The 20,063-nt window shown below is 39.7% G+C and overlaps 2 protein-coding genes and 1 long non-coding RNA gene across 6 annotated transcripts; 1 reads left to right on the top strand and 2 right to left on the bottom strand.

Annotated features, from left to right (window-relative positions):
* The first annotated feature begins 2,397 nt into the window (after nucleotides 1-2,397).
* LOC110532543 (nuclear envelope integral membrane protein 1) lies at nucleotides 2,398-7,815 on the top strand. The gene is made up of 9 exons (XM_021616531.3): nucleotides 2,398-2,597; nucleotides 3,344-3,465; nucleotides 3,669-3,888; nucleotides 3,984-4,056; nucleotides 4,151-4,244; nucleotides 4,445-4,559; nucleotides 4,708-4,933; nucleotides 5,044-5,220; nucleotides 5,498-7,815. Exons 1-9 carry the CDS (start codon nucleotides 2,504-2,506, stop codon nucleotides 5,676-5,678), a joined length of 1,302 nt encoding a protein of 433 aa, XP_021472206.2. The 5' UTR covers nucleotides 2,398-2,503; the 3' UTR covers nucleotides 5,679-7,815.
* A 2,038-nt stretch (nucleotides 7,816-9,853) lies between these two features.
* Nucleotides 9,854-13,202, bottom strand: LOC110532542 (ORM1-like protein 2). Of its 4 annotated transcripts, none has more exons than XM_021616527.3 (4): nucleotides 12,911-13,202; nucleotides 11,133-11,306; nucleotides 10,802-10,953; nucleotides 9,854-10,643 (listed from the first exon to the last, which is right to left on the bottom strand). In XM_021616527.3, the coding sequence occupies exons 1-4, from the start codon at nucleotides 13,049-13,051 to the stop codon at nucleotides 10,508-10,510; spliced, it is 603 nt and encodes a 200-aa protein (XP_021472202.2). In that variant the 5' UTR covers nucleotides 13,052-13,202; the 3' UTR covers nucleotides 9,854-10,507. The 4 variants fall into 4 exon arrangements, with proteins under 4 accessions (XP_021472202.2, XP_021472203.1, XP_021472205.1 ...); XM_021616528.3 differs by lacking the exon at nucleotides 12,911-13,202 and adding an exon at nucleotides 12,352-12,418; XM_021616530.3 differs by lacking the exon at nucleotides 12,911-13,202 and adding an exon at nucleotides 12,332-12,380.
* Nucleotides 13,203-16,917: 3,715 nt separating this feature from the next.
* On the bottom strand, nucleotides 16,918-17,641 carry LOC149981298 (uncharacterized). Its single transcript, XR_016483387.1, has 2 exons — nucleotides 17,504-17,641; nucleotides 16,918-17,413 (listed from the first exon to the last, which is right to left on the bottom strand). It is a non-coding gene; the product is annotated as an uncharacterized LOC149981298 (long non-coding RNA).
* Nucleotides 17,642-20,063: the final 2,422 nt, after the last annotated feature.

The raw sequence follows: 20,063 nt of genomic DNA, 5'->3' as shown, positions 1-20,063 counted from the left end.
AAGCTATATTCTTCAAGAATCAAAGTGTACATATAATAAATGTTTAAATCCTAAAAGGGAATACCTAGTTAGTTGCACAACTGCATTTAGTCTTCCACATTTGACCAAACCCCTCTGAATCAGAGAGGTGCGGGGTGCTGCCTTAATCAACATCATCCGTGCCCAGGGAAGCAGTTAACCGCTAGGCTAATGGCATCTTTTTGTAGGCACTAACTACGCCATGGTTCGTTGGACAAGGTCTATAGAGAAATGAATTACGTTTTTGTAGGGTTTTTGGATCAACGCGAAAAATAAGGTCTGCGGTAACAGGTTTAGGAGATCTTATATGTTTTGTTCTATGAGATAATCGCCATCAGCTATAGTACATTTCTGTGAATTTTAAGCATTTATGTCATTTTGAAAAAGCACATAAAGGCTTCATCATTCATAAAGGTAATGTTGACTGACTGATATTATCTAATAGAACAAAACATAGGAGATCTCCTAAGCCTGGTTTGGACTTACTTTTGGCGTTCATCCCAAAACCCTATTCTTTCCCAATTCATTTTCCCCATAGGGATGGTTGAACGAACCAGAGGTAACTCATTTCCAGGTTTTAGGACGAGTGAGCTCTACCGAGCTCTATGGTCTTTCATTGACGACCACTTAGGCCTACATTAAAGGACTAATCCGTGGTAGTTACCATCTGAGTTGAGGGACCAACTGGTCAGCACAGGAGCAGAAAATGAAGTGCCTGTGAATAAAGGCCTTTATGTTATGTGATGTGATAATTTACAACATCAAACAGGGATGTGGTAAACTCAGCAAAAAAAATTTATGAATGAACTTCGCCCCTTTTTCAGGACCCTGTCTTTCAAAGATAATTCGTAAAATCCAAATAACTTCACAGATCTTCATTGTAAAGGGTTTAAACACTGATTCCCATGCTTGTTCAATGAACCATAAACAATTAATGAACATGCACCTGTGGAACGGTTGTTAAGACACTAACAGCTTCCCGATGGTAGGCAATTAAGGTCACAGTTATGAAAACTTAGGACACTAAAGAGGCATTTCTACTGACTTTGAAAAACACCAAAAGAAAGATGCCCAGGGTCCCTGCTCATCTGTGTGAACGTGCCTTAGGCATGCTGCAAGGAGGCATGGGGACTGCAAATGTGGCCAGGGCAATAAATTGCAATGTCCGTACTTTGAGACGCCTAAGACAGAGCTACAGGGAGATGGGGCGGACAGCTGATCGTCCTCGCAGTGGCAGACCATGTGTAAAAACACCTGCACAGGATCAGAACATCCCAACATCACACCTGTGGGACAGATACAGGATGGCAACAACAACTGCCCGAGTTACACCAGGAACGCACAATCCCTCCATCAGTGCTCAGACTGTCCGCAATAGGCTGAGAGAGGCTGGACTGAGTGCTTGTAGGCCTGTTGTAAGGCAGGTCCTCACCATACATCACCGGCAACAACTTAGCCTATGGGCATAAACCCACCGCCGCTAGACCAGACAGGACTGGCAAAAAGTGCTCTTCACTGACGAGTCACGGTTTTGTCTCACCTAGGGGTGATGATCGGATTCACGTTTATTGTCGAAGGAATGAGCGTTACACCGAGGCCTGTACTCTGGAGCGGGATCGATTTGGAAGTGGAGGGTCCGTCATGTCCAGGGGCGGTGTGTTACAGCATCATCGGACTGAGCTTGTTGTCATTGCAGGCAATCTCCACGCTATGCGTTACAGGAAATGCATCCTCCTCCCTCATGTGGTACCCTTCCTGCAGGCTCATCCTGATATGAACCTCCAGCATGACAATGTCACCAGCCATACTGCTCGTTCTGTGCATGATGTCCTGCAAGACAGGAATGTCAGTGTTCTGCCTTGGCCAGGCAAGAGCTCAGATCTCAATCCCATTGAGCATGTCCCCCCCACCAGGTGCCTTGGTGGAAGAGTGGGGTAACATCTCACAGCAAGAACTGACAACTCTGGTGTCCATGAGCAGTACTTAATGCAACTGGTGGCCACACCAGATACTGACTGTTACTTTTAATTTGATCCCTTTTGTTCAGGGAGACATTATTCAATGTTTGTTAGTCACGCTTATTAGACGCTGCATCTCTGCCATTGGAAACCGGCACACACTGTCCTTTGTTTGCCTCGCCTGCCGGGCACTGCTTTCCCGCAGTTATTTTAACGTTACGGGGAGGGCCTCCTGTGGCAGAAAGAGACAACCGGAAATGTTGTCATTTCTGGATTGTGATGCATACGAGATTTCTTTCGTATTTATTTCACACAAAGACGTGTGATTTATTTACCTAAATTATTTCAAATAAACTCATCATAATTAGAAAATATACCCCATAATGTCTTATTTCCCATATATATTTTTTTACAAATTCATAAACATTCATGCCATTTTCGCATCTTCAACGTATCGGAACAGTTTACTTATGTGATTGGTTAGTTGTTGTAACAAGAACCATGTGATTTCTATATAGTCGTCTGTCATGGCGGGATTCCTGAAATGGAAAAATGGACCTCTCTCCGAAATAGTTTTTATAATTGTGCTTTTTTGTATATTAAGTACGCCACCAACCTCAGGTAGAGTTGTTTCTAGCTAGGTCATTTTGTTCGGGGAATTTGATAGCCAATATGAAATGTGAGAGGCGAACTTTTCGTTTACGATGAGGCCAGCTAGCGTAGTTACTGTTGTTCTTGAGACCCAAGGCATTAACAAGGCTTATATGAACTGAGCTAGCAAACGTTAACTCTCCCAGGTGAACTATCTAGCCAGTCTGCTAACGTTAGCTAGTCTGTCAGTAGCCAGGTGATTAGACATGAACTAATACATTTTAATTCTAAGAGATTAATTGAAAGTTGAGCTGTTACCAGAAACTAGTTAGCAAGCCAGCTGGTGTCGCCCTTCACTTTCCACAACGTCAGCTTGCTTTTCTAGCTAGTCAGCTAACCTCGTTAGCCAAATAGTTCGTGGTTTATTTCTGGTGGCTCACTAACGTTACATAACCTAGTAGTAACGTTAGTTACCACTTGCTAGTAGTAGTTACTACTAGCTGGATAACTAGCTAAGTCCAGTCCTATGAAAGCCAATGTCCAGCTTTAGTTGGTTTGCTAGCAGATGTGTAAAGCATACAGAAGTTTACTGGTGAATACAGTCCGTGCTGACTTGTGATTTAATATTACTGCATTGTTGAGGAGAGTTTGCTAGCTGGTTAAGCATTTCACTGTACTGCTTATACCTGCTGTATCCTGTGCATTTGACAAATACAATTTGATTTGCTGGATAGTAAATGCACGAAGCTGACCCTAACATCTTATCATTCTCACAGGAAGTAAGATCAACATAGTCAATATCAAAGATGGCCAAGAGTCTGCCAAAACAGGGTCAAATCACTACTGCTATCTCAACCCCATTGTCCCAGGTTGGAAGGAAACATGGACAAGAATCCAGGCAAGAGAACAATTTTTTCTTCCCAGGTCTATTTGTGCTCTTGTCATGTCCAATGCTAGAGTGACAAAAGGGTTGGCATGATGGCACAAACAGATCGGACCTCAGGGTTCGATGATAAGTCTCTTATTTTAAAGATGTATGTATGTATGTATGTGTGTGTGTGTATTTGGGTGTAGCTAATACTTGTGTTGTATTGCCGATAGGTTCGAGTATGGAGCTCAAAACAGCTGAAGGTAACTGTTGTGGAGGATGAGGAGAAGCTGCAGGAGCTAGAACATTTCAGTGTCTGGGGTCTGGTGCAGTACCTAATGCATGAGCAGACCAATGAAACCACCCTCAGCATCAGCCTGTTCAGCCCAAAGACCTGCTTCAAGATCAAACCCATCGACCCTGTAGCAATATACACTGTAAAGCCCACACGAAGTAAGTAAAGGGAAAGGTGGGGTTGCTTAGTTAGTTACATGTCTATTACCCATTCATTTTGTGTTATCTTTGCTGTCTGTGCTTCACTCCCACAGAGTTCGACATTTTCCTATTTGTGACATTCTTGGCTGGAGTGCTGCTGTTCATCTTTGCTGACTCGCTCAGCAGGTAACTAAATGGATTGTGTTCACATTTTACCCCCTCTATATAAATGACATGGTCCAGATAATATTGGCTATGTTTTTTTGTTGCTATCTAACAGGAGTCAGGTATTCTATTACTCTGCTGGCATGAGCACAGGTATGATTGCCTCCCTCATCATTCTCATCTTCATCATGGCACGGTTTTTGCCAAAGGTAAGAAGTCAAAACTTCTATATCAGTCTCATAGCTAATCACACCCACTACTAACAGTTTGATTTGAACAAAGCAATAACAAGTCAGAGTACCCAGATAGTTAATGTTTTGGTGACCTTTCTGATTTCTATAATGTGTGTGAGAGTCATACAAATATATGTTTAGATTTCACAACCCATATCATCTTTTTCTTTTCTCAGAAAAGCCCATTTTACGTGGTGATAGTTGGTGGCTGGTCCTTCTCTGTTTACGTCATCCAGCTTGTGTTCAGGAACCTGCAGCTGATTCTGAAAGAGCACTGGCACGTGGCTTTTGGTAAATATTGATTGTATTAAACACAATCACAACAAACTCTGAGAACTACATTGCCTCTCAAACTTTTAACATCTGTTATTAGTTCACAACCATTGCTCCAAGTTTGTAATAGGAACAGTTACATGAATTGTTTGTCTGTGTGCCCTAGGCTATGCTGCAGTTGTTGGGTTTATCAGTTTTGCTGTGTGCTATCGTCATGGCCCTCTTGTGGAGGAGAGGAGTATCAATATCCTGTCCTGGACGCTGCAGTTTTTTGGCCTGCTGCTGATCTATGCTGGTATCCAGGTTCAGCAAGTGGCGTTGGCCACCATCATTGCTACATTCTGCTCTAAGAACCTGGAGTACCCTGTTTCATTGCTCCTTCTTGCATGGCAGTAGGTGTTAGTTTGTAGTACTACTCTCCAGGTAACATGTGTACATTCCTGTATTGGTGTCAAGTGACATGTTGTCGGCTGCTGTTATGGTGTACAATCCTCTTGTGCAGTAAGGTCAAGCCAACTCTACGCTGGAAGCCAGAGCCTCGTCGACTGCTGACTGAAGAAGAGTTCCAGAAACAGGGGGAGGAGGAGACGCAACATGCCCTGGAGGAGCTGAGAAAGTACTGCAGCAGTCCAGACTTCAGCACCTGGAAGACAGTCTCTCGACTTCAGTCCCCAAAAAGGTGACAGACCGTTGTTGCATCGAAATACTGACTAATGATGTTCATTCTGCTTTTAATAATCTGGTATTAACCCCTGGTTGTCTGTGCTCTAAACAAGTCAAATGTACATTGGCTACTGCTGGATCGAAAAGCTAGCTTCTGGTCTGGGGGTGATGTTTGTCTTTTTAGGTCAACTAGTCATATAACTGTCTCTTTCCCATTCATTGTTTTAACTAAAAATGTGTGTCAGTGTGGTATAGTAGCTTGGAATAAAGAAAATGCTTTGTCTGATCCACAGGTTTGCAGATTTTGTGGAGGGCTCACCTCACCTGATATCAAATGAGGTTTCTGTGCATGCACAGGAATATGGATCCTTCTTTGAGGATGATTTCTTTGACACGGATGAGGACAATGATGAGGAGAATATGGTGAACGGTTTGAAAAGAGGAGACCTTGGGTGGAATGACAGAGTCTTGTGATGATGCATAGATGGGTGTTTTTCCCTGTAGCAGCAAGGTTGATGGAGCAAAGTGCTGACTGGCCTTTAACCCTCACAGCTCTCCTCCAACCCGAAGACAGGTGTTCATGAATCACCAGGAGATAGTGGAATCTTGGCATTAGTATGCCTGTGAGAATGTCTTGCATCTAAGTTGAGGCATAGATCCTACTGTAGATTGCTGATGGCAACCACCAGTTTTGTAAATTGACACTTAAAGCCAGGCCCTGAGTGCAATGTACTGAACTGAAAATGTAAATCTAATTCATGTGGAGAACTCCCTCGAGTTAGGGGCATATTTATAAAGTTTGGATTTATCCCAGTGTTTTAATTTCAGCTGAGAAACTTGACCGCAGGGGTATACTACAAAGCAGGATTAATGAGGTAGCTAGCTAACATTGATAAACAAGCAGAAATAACTAGATTTTCGATTTCATTAAGAAAGCTAAGCTTGGGTACAGTATGGGTTTTGGTTATTGAGTCAATTAGACAATGCACATTTCATGCTAGTCTTTCTAAAAAAATAAAGTTATATCAGAATATTCTTGCAAATCAGCTTGCTAAGTCATTCGTCAAGTTTATGAAGACTAAGAATGTTTGGCATTTCATTTTCTGGGAGCAATGACCGAACATTATTTTGCTATCTTTCCTCATTAGTAAATGGCCAGGGCACAATTTTGGAGATGTTTTAATGTAAAAATGTTTTCTTGGTCTTATTTTTGATGTTAAATAACTGACTTTTTGCGTTGTGAAACGCGTTGACGTAAACAGGAAATGATTTCATAGCTGACATCTGTTGGGAATAAGTTAGTATACTGAGCAAAAATATAAATGCAACAACTATAACCATTTTACTGAGTTACAGTTCATATCATGAAATAAGTCAATTGAAATAAATTCATTAGCCCCTCTGCTATGGATTTCACATGACTGGTCAGGGGTGCAGCCATGGGTGGGCTGCTTGAGAGCCAGGCCCAGCCAATCCGTGTTAGTTTTTCCCTACAAATGGGATATATTACGGACAGAAATACACCTCAGTTTCATCAGCTGTCCGGGTGGCTGGTCCCAGACAATCCTGAAGTTGAAGGAGCCAGATGTGGAGGTCCTGGGCTGGCATGGTTACACGTGGTCTGCGGTTGTGAGGCCGATTGGACATACTGCCAGAGTCTCTAAAACAATGTTGGAGGTGGCTTATGGTAGAGAGATCAGCATTCAATTCTCTGGCAACAACTCAGGTGGACATTCCTGCAGTCAGCATGCCAATTGTACACTCCCTCAAAACATCTGTGGTGTTGTGTGACAAAACTGCCCATTTTAGAGTGGCCTTTTATTGTCCCCAGCACAAGTTCCACCTGTGTAGTGATCATGCTGTTTAATGAGCTTCTTGATAAGTCACACCTGTCAGGTGGATGGATTCTCTTGGCAAAGGAGAAATGCTCACTAAAAGGGATGTAACCAAATTTGTGCACAGAATTTGAGAGAAATAAGATTTTTGTGCATATGGAAAATTTCTGGGATCTTTTATTTCAGCTCATGAAACATGGGACCAACACTTTACATGTTGTGTTTACATATTTGTTCAGTGTATTTTGGTATTTGAAGCAGCATGTTAACAGCCATTGATTGAGTATGTGTGTGTGTGTGTGTGTATATATAATATATATATATACTCATGTTTAAGGATACCATTTATATATGTAATGTTTAAGGATATCATTGCAAGTAGTTTAATCGTTCTTTGACGTGTGTGACACATCACAAAATGGTTGTTAGTTATTTTTAACTTGAATCTTTTTTCTTGTTTTATTTGTACTGAGATTTCTAGGTTTCATACCACAAGCATTGCCTTTATTTTATTTTTATTTTAGACAAAACGTGTTGAAATGGATAATATTTTTTATACTGTGAGATATTGTACTTTAGTATCCTGGCTGCAATTCTGTATTATGTTGTGTAATTTGTCTTGCATATACCTATACAGATCTGGGCCAAAGCTTCTCAGTAGGAGTGCTGATCTAGGATCAGGACCACCCTGTCCATCTTGTTCTTTATCAACTAAAAGGTTGAAACTGTAAATAATCATGTGGATGTTAATAAATTCATGATATTGTAAAACGCCACTTAATCTTGAGACATTTCCACTAGCCTGTTGCCTGTAGAAGGGGAATACAGAGTAGAAAACCCTCAAAAGAATGATGTAGTCTGTATGAGTTATGTTGAAACTACTCTACACAAACAACAGCGGGTGCAATATACCTTTTCTTTATCTATATACTGTGTACTTCAGTTTTCTGGTTTGATTACTTGCAGCATAGACGTATCTTTACCCACCTAATTTTATTTCAGTGGTTCTCAAGCTTCTCTAGGACAGTTACATGAAATCCCCCAAGTTTTACTGATGAGTAAGTGCACAGATTTCTGAAAATGATGTCCAAACTGAATATTTTATTTTATAATTTGGGGAAAATATCTCTAGTTTTATAAGGAGTTGTGGTTTCATAGAAACCATAAAGGAACATCCAGGAACATGCAGCTTTATTTGAAACTTCTAGGATACTTCAGACAAAAACCTATACTCAGAAATTCTGTCAATAATGATGGAAATCTGTGTCTAACAATGCTATTTATATCCATAGTCAATACCGGCGTGGTGATTTTTGCATGTAGTAGTTCAAAGGCATGCATCAAATCAATGGTTGTAAAATAAAAAAACTGGAAGTAGAACCATTTTCGAGTACCTATTGCTTTATTAGCTGGTTTTAGGGTAAATGATTGGCTAATCATCAGGTAATATGGTTGTAAATGGAGATATCTACATGTATCTGGTCAGTGGTGGAAAAAGTACTCAATTGTCATACTTGAGTAAAAGTAAAGATACCTTAATAGAAAAAGACTAAAGTAAAAGTGTCACCCAGTAAAAAAATACTTGAGTAAAGGTCAAAGTATCTCGTTTTAAACATACTTAAGTACAGTGGTGAAAAAAGTACTCAATTGTCATACTTGAACAAAAGTAAATGCAACCAGACAGCCCAAATGTTATTTTTTATTTTTTACAGACGGGCACACTCCAACACTCAGACATAATTTACAAACACAATATTTGTGTTAAGTCCGCCAGATCAGAGGAAGTAGGGATGACAACGCATTATATTGATAGGTGTGTAAATTGGACGATATTGCTGTCCTGTCTGAACATTTGAAATGTAATGAGTACTTTTGGGTTTCAGGGAAAATGTATGGGTGGCAAAAGTACATATTTCCTTTAGGAATGTAGTGGAGTAAAAGTAGTCAAAATATATACAGTAAAGATACCCCCAAAAACTACTTAAGTAAAAATACTTTAAAGTACTACTTAAGTACTTTACACCCCTGTATATGGTATCCAGGAGGTATGGCTACTTGGTATCAGGCTGATATTCAAAGATGACTAGGGTCATCATTGGGTATCCTCTGGTATTTTGGGACAAACATCCCCGCTTGTCTAACTCTAATTTCTACCTTGACAGCCTTCAACATTACCAGGTTTTCATTATGGATTCCTGTTAGCTGCAATTCACAAGCCAGGTGGTGCAACACTTTTGATTTACACTACCTTTGAAAATGTGACCCAGGTTTAAAAAAATGGTATGTTTGACAGCATAGTCAAATTATTATCCAAGACACCATTTCCCCTATGCTACTTCCCCCAGAAGAGAGCAAGCACACCACCTAACCTCATCACTCCAATGAAAACATGGTCATAGTCTTGGGGGGGGGGGGGGGGGGGCATCCCTCCAGTCTATCAGCACATCATAGGAATTGGTATATTCCTCCACACAGGCCTCATATAAAGTGTGTGGAGTTCCCCAGAATCCTCACAGCCACGCCTACACAGGTAATCTGAGAATTTACATGATGGTCTGACCCCTCAGTCCCCTGCAACGTCACTTTACTCCTGTGCTGCTGTTGTCACTCACTGCTGAACACTCCCCTTAGGTTTCACACTTGGAGCATTATGGAATTAGATGAGAACAATCAATGCAACAATTTTCTTTGTCTTGGGTGTATCTATTAATTTGCTACACTTGTGTTTGTACACAAAATGACAATGATGTATGCCCCGGGATGTACCCCAAATTTCCATACAAAGTATTTAGATTTACACTGACAAATCAATCCTGATATTGAAAGTTTATTATTAGACACTATAATTTATTGAGAATGCTCACATGGACATTGACCTCCAATAAGTGTCATCACATGGATTGATTGTTACCAAACTAAATGGAAAAAATGTATCAGCCAAGTGAAACATTTAAGGCACTGCAAAGACTGGCAACATTCAATTTGTATGACATCCAACATTAGATTTATATAGATGCCACTATCCTAAACTATGTAATCACACATTCCAATGTGTGGACATATACAAGTCATCCTATAAAGACTTAGGTTTGAAGGTGATGACGTTCACAATATAGCTCTTTCTAGAAACCAACGTCAAATACATGTCATCTGACAAAAAGAGAAAGTAATGGTTTGAGGATACAAGCACATTGCACACATACATCATGAATGTCATATAACGAAAATAAATTAAATGAAATAAAGCAGAGGCACTCAGTAACTCTTAATCATATAGCTTGGCGTTCAGTGCATTTTGGTTCTTTGTTTTTAGTCACAGAGCGAAAATGAACTGTGCAATAAAAACAACAATGCCCTTCAAACAGCTCATAAAGTTACCAAACATTTCTTATTCACTTCCGCCTCTGGACCTCACAAGTAAAGTACACATAAATAGAATATAAATCTGATATTATCCACCTGTGTTAGTCAATACCTATTGATCCCAAATATTCGTACTCCATGGAACAGGGGCAGCTTTGGAAGGAGGACGCTGAGGAGAGAGCCTGTATTGACCAGGAAATGTGTGGCATCGTACTTGGTGTAGAAACTGGCAAGAATATACCTGAAGAATTAACAGCTAGTTTAGGGTTATTATTCAATGCTCATAACAAACAAGGATGCAATAATTAAATAGTTACTCTTCCACATTAATTTATCATTGCAAGCCATAAGGAAAACTTAACATAACAAAATCTAGTATGTACAGATTTTCAGTCTTACAGCACAATGGGTGAGATGGTGAGGAATTTGCGTGAGGATGTAAACTGAATGCCGTAGTCCATCTGTTCCCAGTGTGTGAGTAGGCGAGCTTTGCCCTGGTCCGGTGTCTCAAAAGGAGTGCCCTTTACCGTGTGCAGAAATAAGTACATCACCTGTGGTGGACAGATCACGCATAAACACACCTCTATTAGATCAACAGACACACTCATTAGTCATTACAATGTCATAATACAAGCCCTCATTTTTCATTATGTAGTTGAAATAGAAATGTATTTAAATTAGAACATTTGATTGGAAAAATGATAAACAAACTATAAATACTTGGGCTGACCAAATTATGGATGACATTTGTGAGGGTCCAGACAAGAGGCACCGTGAGGACAGGGATGCTCAACAGGACGACGTGCAGCACGGTGACCAACAACAGGTAGGCCAGCCAGATCCCTCTGCTGTTCATCACCCTCGTGTTGGGGTTTACCTCACTGTGAGCCACGCCCACATTCATCTTGAGGGAACGGGAGGATTACACATGATGAGCATTGGACATTGAAGCTTGATACAGGCTTGATACAGAAAACATTGATGCTTAATAGAGGAAAGGAATCTAAAGGAACTGGGCCTATGGCTTGTCCCTCGCCAGATAATGGTGTTAACAGAAAATCTAGAATTAAATTATCCTAAAATGTTACAAAATAAAAGGAGAATGAGTACATAATTTGCATATTTCACAGAGTTCCCTCAACTACTCATTTCACAGATCACAACAAGAGAAGATGTCAGATACAGAAAGTTGATGTCAAGGGGAAGTAGAAATCTAGCCTAGTTCTCATTCCCAGTAAGCCACTAGGCCAGGTGAGTGACCATATTTGATTGCATACTATTATTGTAGGTAGCTAGCTATTAACATTTTGTAAATATTTTCCAATTCCAATCAAAGTGGATTTGGGAAACTGAGAATTCCAGAAATTTTGCCACTGATCCCCACAGCCATAATGCTTCCCTCACAGACTAATTAAGATAAGTCTAAAACTAACGTTAGCTAATACCTTGTTGTGAATATATAGCAAGTGGGTCTAGCTTTGACTCATCTGACTAAGTAGCTCAAGCAACTTTAGGCCTGATTTGGCCATTACACTCGGGTCGTCACTAGTTACCACAGCCACAAAGTCATAAACCCAGCCTATTTCTACAGCTGATCTTCTTAAAATATGATTCTTAACCGTAACCACACTGCTAACATTATGCCAAACCCTAACCTTCAATTAAGACCAAAAAGCTCTTTCTTGTTTTCATGGATCTTTACGATATAGACGAGTTTAACTACTGGAAACACTACAGTCGATTAACTGGCTAAACTAGCTAACGTTACTAGCTAGCTAACTAAATAACAACAGTTGTTTGCGCCGTGAAAACGTAGATGCATCTGAAAAATCTACTTACTTAATCTACAGATTCTGTCAACTCATGTGCTAATCCATTACATTTAGCATTTTATATCAAACTTTCCTGACAATGTAGCTAGAAACTCACCTAGCTAGTTAGAAACTCACCTTATGTTGTAACCAGGAAATCCCTAAACATGTTCAACCCCGCCCCTGTTCGTTTTGGATTAGCTTTAATGGTTCCACGTCATTTATCATAAATCTTCCGTTATAATAACGTTATTATGAGTGGACAGAAAATCCAAATATACATTAAACATATTTTTACCCAATGTTAAAAGGGAAAAAGAAAATACAAAATCATTGTATTCAAATGGTGGTTGTTGATAATATTTTAAAATAAAACGATCCCCCTTGTCCTCTGTTGCCCTACCAAACATTTCATAGTCCATCTATTTAAACAAATATAGGCTATTAAAAGTGTAGTTCTGAGTGTAAAATGTGAAACGGGGACTCAGGTAGCAAAAAGAACCATCATTGGGACAGCACACAGATGATTTCTGTGAGCGCTGGTGTGCCATCCTGAACAAATGCTCTATTGATTTAATGACATTAATTGTTGAAGAAGGATTTTATTGAAATGGATAACACGATTAAAGACAAACGCACAGCTCTACAAATAGCTGTTAATGATGATGGCATATTCAATGAACTGATGAAAACTTACCAAGCGCTCCAGGACAAGTTGTCTACAGAAATAAAGTAACTTAAAATCAAGAATTTCAACCAAGACAAAAAAGACAATGCCGATGGCAAAGTCTACTTCTGGAGAAACCCTGACAAAAGAGGTCCTGCTCCCCCTCTCCATGACAGACGCAGGAGGAATGCCGCTTACTTCGATCCACCCTTGTCTGATCAACGCTCTACAACCAGCGCCTCATCGGCTTCCAGTGGTAGTTTTTTATTCAACGAGAGACTGGACGGACGGAAGGGCGGAGGTGGCCGCAGGCACGCGCATCGACGAGATTCCGCACCAGACGGGGTAAGAAGAAACGACTATCAGAGGCAGAGGAGACCGTTCATACGGTCCCAGAACCCACGGGACTGAGTGTCTTTAATTTATCAAGCAAGATATTGAGCCCTGCCCATGTCTCTTTGCTTAATAAAGGGTTATCTTTTGTGCCTACAACCCAGTGCAACGATTTTGATGTTAAGGTAGACATGTTTAAGTGTTTTAGAAACATCCGTTTAAGGGAATACTTTAGCTCCCCTAATTCTGACACTTCTATTGAACCAGTAGGTTGCTCTCCTACACATACTCCGACTCCTTTTAGAAGCAAGAGTTATTTTATACCTCCAGCCAATCGCAATCACTCTATATTGCAGAATTGTGGGAAATGATGTTGAACATCTCCTTAAGAATAAACAGGGGTCCAGATCTTTCCATAATTTACCTAAGGATGAAAAACAAGCTTTGCTTGATTTACAATCCGATACGTCAGTCCTTATTCGTCCTGCTGATAAGGGTGGGTCGGTTGTACTCATGGATAGGACAGTTTATGTACATGAGTGTCATAGACAGCTGCTTGACAACACCTTTTACAAGAAACTCAGAAGTGACCCTACTTCCCAATTTTAGAATACTATCTTTACTGTCCTAGATGTGTATTTAAGTTCTGGTCAGATAACCAAAAAAGAACATGTTTTTTTGGCTATTCAACACCCTAAAATTGTCACTTTCTATACGCCGAAATTACACAAGAATGTTACACAACCTCCAGAGCGCCCTATTGTAGCGGGCATTGATGCAGTAACGGCCCCTCTATCTACTACTGTTGACTTTTTTTTATTAGACCACTCGCAGAACAGCTCCCCTCCTTTGTAAAGGACACCAGCAGTATGATCTCTATCATTGAATCTCTTGATCCTCTCCCTGAGAATACCTTGTTAGTTACTTTTGATGTTGAGTCGTTATACACAAATATTCCACACGAGGGCGGTATTGAAGCTATGGAACATTTTCTTCTGCAACGTGACCCTAAAGAACTACCTTCCAGTGCATGCATTATAATATTGGCTGAAATAGTACTCACGCATAACTATTTCATGTTTCTAAATGGTTTCTTTATACAGACGAATGATACTGCTATGGGATCCCCCATGGCTCATAACTATGCTAATTTGTATGTGGGTTACATGGAGAAACAGTCTATTTTCAATCCTCTCAAAAATGTTTTCTTGCCTCACATCAATATTTGGAAACGGTATATTGATGATATTTTTGTTCTATGGAGGGGTGATGCAAAACAGCTCCAGGCATTCTATGCTTTTCTTAACTCCTGTTCTGATCATTTGAGATTTACTATGCAATCTGACACACGTCAAATCAGTTTTCTTGATCTTCTGATCTTGTGTGAAGATAATGTTCTATACACTGATCTTTACAGGAAGCCTACTGATCGTAACAGTTTGTTGAGGGCTGATAGTTGTCACCCACTTCCCTTGAAAAATAGTTTGCCCTACAGCCAATTCTGTCGAATCAAAATAATTTGCAAAAAACAATCACATTTCGACAGAAATATGGCTGAGACGCAAAGAAAGTTCAAGGAGAGGGGCTACAAGAATGATCAGATTAATATTGCCATTGAGAAAATTCAAAACAAAACGAGACATGACCTTTTTCAAGGTCAGTCTCGCAAAAAGACGCTTTCTTGTGTTCTAACTACCCGCTATTCAAAGTGCTCTGAACAAATAAAGGGAATTGTTCACAAACATTGGCACATCCTAAAATCCGATGATAGTCTCGGTAATGTGTTTTCGGACCTTCCCTTGGTCGTATTCTCGCTGGGCAGAAATCTCAGAGACCAATTAGTACACTCTGATTTACCACCCCAAAATAATTTGATAATTTATTATTAAACGAGAGGCTGCCTGGATCTTTAACTTAAAGACCCTTGCGCCCTTCGGTCTCAACGTAGACTTTGATCTGAAACCATTCTTGTGATTATTGTGACTTTGCCATTGTAATTGTTTGTAAACTTATGTAGTCAAATTAATCTATGATCGTATGCTATCCATTTGTTGTTTGCATGCTGTTCTTTGTATGACATTTTAATATTTGATAATTAACCGATGATATTAGGCCACTCTTGGCCATGATTACAGACACCTGTGTCTTTCGACACTACATAAACGAGTCATCCCGCAGTGTTTGTGACTATACCCTGATGAAGATAGCTTGGCTGTCGAAACGTTGGTAATTAAATGTTTGCATCTGAGCTCCTAGTGTGCGGCTCTCTTTTATTTTCACATGTTCTACTCCGCTAGCCAGCACCTCGCCTAAATAGGTGTTCTACTCCGCTAGCCAGCACCTCGCCTTAATAGGTGTTCCACTCCGCTAGCCAGCACCTCGCCTTAATAGGTGTTCCACTCCGCTAGCCAGCACCTCGCCTTAATAGGTGTTCCACTCCGCTAGCCAGCACCTCGCCTTAATAGGTGTGCGTTTCTTTTTCTTCTAGATCGTTCCGAGTGTAAAATGTGCCTCACAATATGCTACTGGTATTCTAAATATTAATTCAGATGTAATGCAAAAATATATATACTTTTGCTGAACCATGAAATGTGCATCTAAAAGCTTTTGTTTCCATAAAACCGGTATGTCAATCTGCTTTTTAACTAGCCCTGTTTCTTTTGTTTCCATAAAACCGGTATGTCAATCTGCTTTTTAACTAGCCCTGTTTCTTTTGTTTCCATAAAACCGGTATGTCAATCTGCTTTTTAACTAGCCCTGTTTCTTTTGTTTCCATAAAACCGGTATGTCAATCTGCTTTTTAACTAGCCCTGTTTCTTTTGTTTCCATGAAACCGGTATGTCAATCTTCTTTTTAACTAGCCCTGTTTCTTTTGTTTCCATAAAACCGGTATGTCAATCTGCTTTTTAACTAGCCCTGTTTCTTTTGTTTCCATGAAACCGGTATGTCAATCTGCTTTTTAACTAGCCCTGTTTCTTTTGTTTCCATAAAACCGGTATGTCAATCTGTTTTTTAACTAGCCCTGTTTCTTTTGTTTCCATAAAACCGGTATGTCAATCTGCTTTTTAACTAGCCCTGTTTCTTTTGTTTCCATAAAACCAGTATGTCAATCTGATTTTTAACTAGCCCTGTTTAGAGATCTGCCCATTCAACGAAGGGAGGAGTCATAAACCAAACTTCCTTGTATTCGTTCTCTCATGTGCACTGAGTGCACGTTCCTTTTTTTGGGAAAGTGAGTACAACATTCCGTAATGTCAACATTACGTAATCATTATTTGACGGAATTGTAGTCAGCATTACACAGCCACCGACATATTGAAGTATGAGGCTACAATAGGAAGCTGTGCACCTTCATGCGGAATAAGAGGATTGTTTTAGGAAAGCACAGCTTCCTTCTTCTGTAGTTCATTGCTTGACTGCAGTTTGGGAAATCGTGTAACAGCCATCAGGGATTCCTCTATGACCTCCCCAGCATCCCCAGCATAGATTATTCCTCTTTTCTCAGCTGTTGAATGATATTTATTATTACAGTAGATGCAAAGGCAAAATTAGTCACATGTTATAGACACAACAACAACAGATAAAAGTTAGTTGTTTATTTTTTTGCAATTTGACACGTGGAGAACGGTATACAAGAATATAAATACACTTTGTTTAAAAAATATTATATTGGCAGATAAATATGTGTTAACAAAAATTAAATACATATTTTAATAAATGTTAAGTTACTTCACAATTACATTTGATAAAAATGCTAATACATTAATATGGATACATTTAAATATAAATACATTCCTAGTTATAAACAACTGTTCCATAGTGGAACACAGGCAGATACATAAGTGTGTTTTAAATGTTTCATAAACATTTAATAACCACAACACCATAACAGTTACTTGTCTTTTCTGACTATTTGACCAAATTGATCATACAATGAATTTAGATGTCTATCTACTACTAAGTTATCTAATACTGATACTGAAACAGATCACAGATGACAAATCAATTGTGGCCTGTTTCCCAGCTCTAGATACAATATTTAGTTGAATTCATTATGTGTTTTGCAGGATCACCAGGGGCAAAGACCCGAGCCATGAGGATGGAGAAGGAGAACAGCTTCTCAATATTGTCACGACACAGTCCTGGCTCTTCCCAGCTGTTCACTTTTGACCAATTCTCTTCTGAATCAGGACAGGGCTCCTACAAATCAATTAGAGTAAGGATATGCAGCACCTCAGTCAATAAGATATTGAAATCAGTAGATTCAGACATCAAATACACTGGACTTACCCCCATTTGAAAAAGGACTTCTTCCACTACTTTGTTCAACTTCTCTCCAACTTTTGTACAGCTACTATTGAACTGACTAATTATCCCAAATACTACCGTGTAGTTCTTCAGAGCAGAAACCATCTTCTTAAGGCAAGGCTTTATGGATCTTAGTAAAAAGACAAAATATTACTAATCATCTTCATTTTGTAAGTGTTTCTCAACCAATTCATATTTTGTGTGTGACAAATGATGGAACTGGTTAGTGCTTTAAAAATTCTGAAAAATGGGCATGTGTATAACCATTGACCACGTATGTGTCTTGTTGACCTTGTTGGTCCAAGTTAACTCATGATCAGATTTTCTTTGTATCACATTTGTCCATGGATTCCACCAACAGAATGGGAGTTGTGATTTACCGTTCAATCTGCTCTTAGATTTGTTGGATCACATTTGTCTGTGGCTTCCACCAGTACTCTTGGCCATTTGACAACTCTTTCCACAGTTTTCAAACGACTGAGCTCCTGCAAGACATGATGGAAAGTTTGACACAAATTCCGTTTAAGTAACCTACCTGCGGCAGGCACTTTTAAATTCCACTTAAAACTGTCTGACTACCAAGGTCCCACAAAAGCATCAAGAACTAGGCTAGCCTAGCCTACTTCAATTCAGTTCTATCATCACCCTACCATTATCAATAGCTACGGAATACTGATGATAATCAACTTACCTCAATTAAGAGACGTTTAGCAAGTTGATGTGCGTTCACAATTCGTTTATTGGATGTAGTAGGAAAGACTAAATAACATAGGCAGCTCGTGAGTTTCTACCGATCTGCGTGCCAGTTATGATTATTTTTATATGTGCATTTTCTTCGAACAGTTTAATTTAAACAATAACGTTTTCGTTTCTCAAAATCATTGTCACGTGTTTAATCATAGTAAAATGATCAAATCTAAAAGTTAAAATTAAACTATGCCCAGAGCACTAGCCTCTGCCATATGGACACATTGATACACTGTGATCCATTGGCGGCTAAATAAATGGAGGCTTCCATCATCAACTAAGTAAAATACATAGGCTTAAAACGGACAAATAAAACAGTCAAACATATCCCGAAGACAATTCCAGTTCTTTCAATCACATTAATATATGTACTCTGCCTGTCTCCCTTTCTATATGTCATGACTTGAGCTTTTGCTAGTGAAGTGCAACATTGTATCAAAATCATCTCTTGTTATGGCCGGACGCTGTCGCTAGCGAACTTGTAACAATTAGCCTACTCCGGCCCTCAGTTTTCCGTGCCAGTGAGCACTAGACAGAAAGCAATGACGTTTCCACAAGATAAATGGGATCATCAGATCATTATATTTTGCTCCTTCACACGGCTTGGTGATTATCGAGGCCGGGTGCGTTGGAAAGATTTGTCCCACACTCCAAATCGTAGGCTTCCCAAACACACTGGTGATTTGAAACAATCCACATCAATACACTTTTAAAGAAGCTAATGATCCACTGTGGCTAAGTCATGCTCCCTGATAAAGTATTTTGAATTATTTGATTTAGACAAGAGTCATTCTATAATTTTGTCGAAACATCAATTTTCAGTAAACTGTGCATCCGCCAACTTTCTTTTCCAATTCGCAAAAGGCTGAAACCAGAAATCTTTATATAATGACGAGATGCTTATGCCTCCGCCCTAACAATGGGAATCTTTGTTAGGTCTGCATATTATTCCAATAGAAACGCATTGAGCTTACACTGGACAGAATTTGTCGAGAGTGAGCCCTCTCGCTTCGCCTCTTCCTCTGCTGAAACTATATCACTGGCGAAAGCATCCGAGAGAGCGAAACGGCGCCCTCTATATGTTTCTCATGCTGTCTGGCCAGAAATAGTATGACATGCCATACTATTTTGATCCAGACAGCATCAGATACATGGTCTATTCTTACTGAGACAGAGGGGGGCTGTTTCGCTCGCTCGGATGCTTAAACTGAGATTGATCCGTCATTCTGTTGGTGCGCGTCTCGGTCAAATAAATTATACTTATTTCAATATTTTATTTGGACGGGCAATGAGGTACGGTAGAGCGTGGCAGGCCCCTTAAGCCCCGCTCACAATTCCGGTCTTGCATGGCCATACGGTGATAAAGAGTAAAGAGTATGTTTGCAAGGCATTGGACTATTTTCCAATGACAAATTAACAAATGTTGTCTATTTATTATTGACGTTAGTGTAGTCAATGTGTTCGAATGACAATAATAACAGTGCAAAATACACATACCCTATTAAATTTGTAGAGCTTGGTAATTTTATAGAAAATAAGTCTTTAAGCTAAAAGTCTTAATTAGCCTAATTGACTCAAACCCACGCCTATTCAAATCAAAAATCTAATTTTATTGGTCACATATACATGGTTAGCAGTTGTTAATGCAAGTGTAGTGAAATGCTTATGCTTCTAGTTCCAACAGTGCAGTAATATCTAACAAATAATCTAACAATTCCCAAATTCCAAGAACACAGGATGAGATGTTACTATCCTTTGTGCAAGCACTTCCAGTGAGCCTGGTGAAATTTGGGCA

Source organism: Oncorhynchus mykiss, chromosome 9 (assembly GCF_057628025.1).
Source record: "Oncorhynchus mykiss isolate SJ-2025 chromosome 9, ASM5762802v1, whole genome shotgun sequence".
NCBI classification, from domain to species: domain Eukaryota; kingdom Metazoa; phylum Chordata; class Actinopteri; order Salmoniformes; family Salmonidae; genus Oncorhynchus; species Oncorhynchus mykiss.
Note: the sequence above shows the minus strand (reverse complement) of the source record. Positions and strands in the feature narration are given on the sequence as shown.

Bases quoted from the DNA above. Each gene is read 5' to 3' on its own strand.
- LOC110532542 (XM_021616527.3), bottom strand. From the start codon at position 13,051: ATGGAGAGGGGGAGCAGGACCTCTTTTGTCAGGGTTTCTCCAGAAGTA. The intron at 10,954-11,132 runs GTCAGCCCAAGT...TGTCCACCACAG, and splicing joins CAAATGTCATCCATAATTTG to GTGATGTACTTATTTCTGCA. The intron at 10,644-10,801 runs GTAAGACTGAAA...TTAATTCTTCAG, and splicing joins ACCATCTCACCCATTGTGCT to GTATATTCTTGCCAGTTTCT.
- LOC110532543 (XM_021616531.3), top strand. From the start codon at position 2,504: ATGGCGGGATTCCTGAAATGGAAAAATGGACCTCTCTCCGAAATAGTT. The intron at 2,598-3,343 runs GTAGAGTTGTTT...TCATTCTCACAG, and splicing joins AAGTACGCCACCAACCTCAG to GAAGTAAGATCAACATAGTC. The intron at 4,934-5,043 runs GTAGGTGTTAGT...CCTCTTGTGCAG, and splicing joins TTGCTCCTTCTTGCATGGCA to TAAGGTCAAGCCAACTCTAC.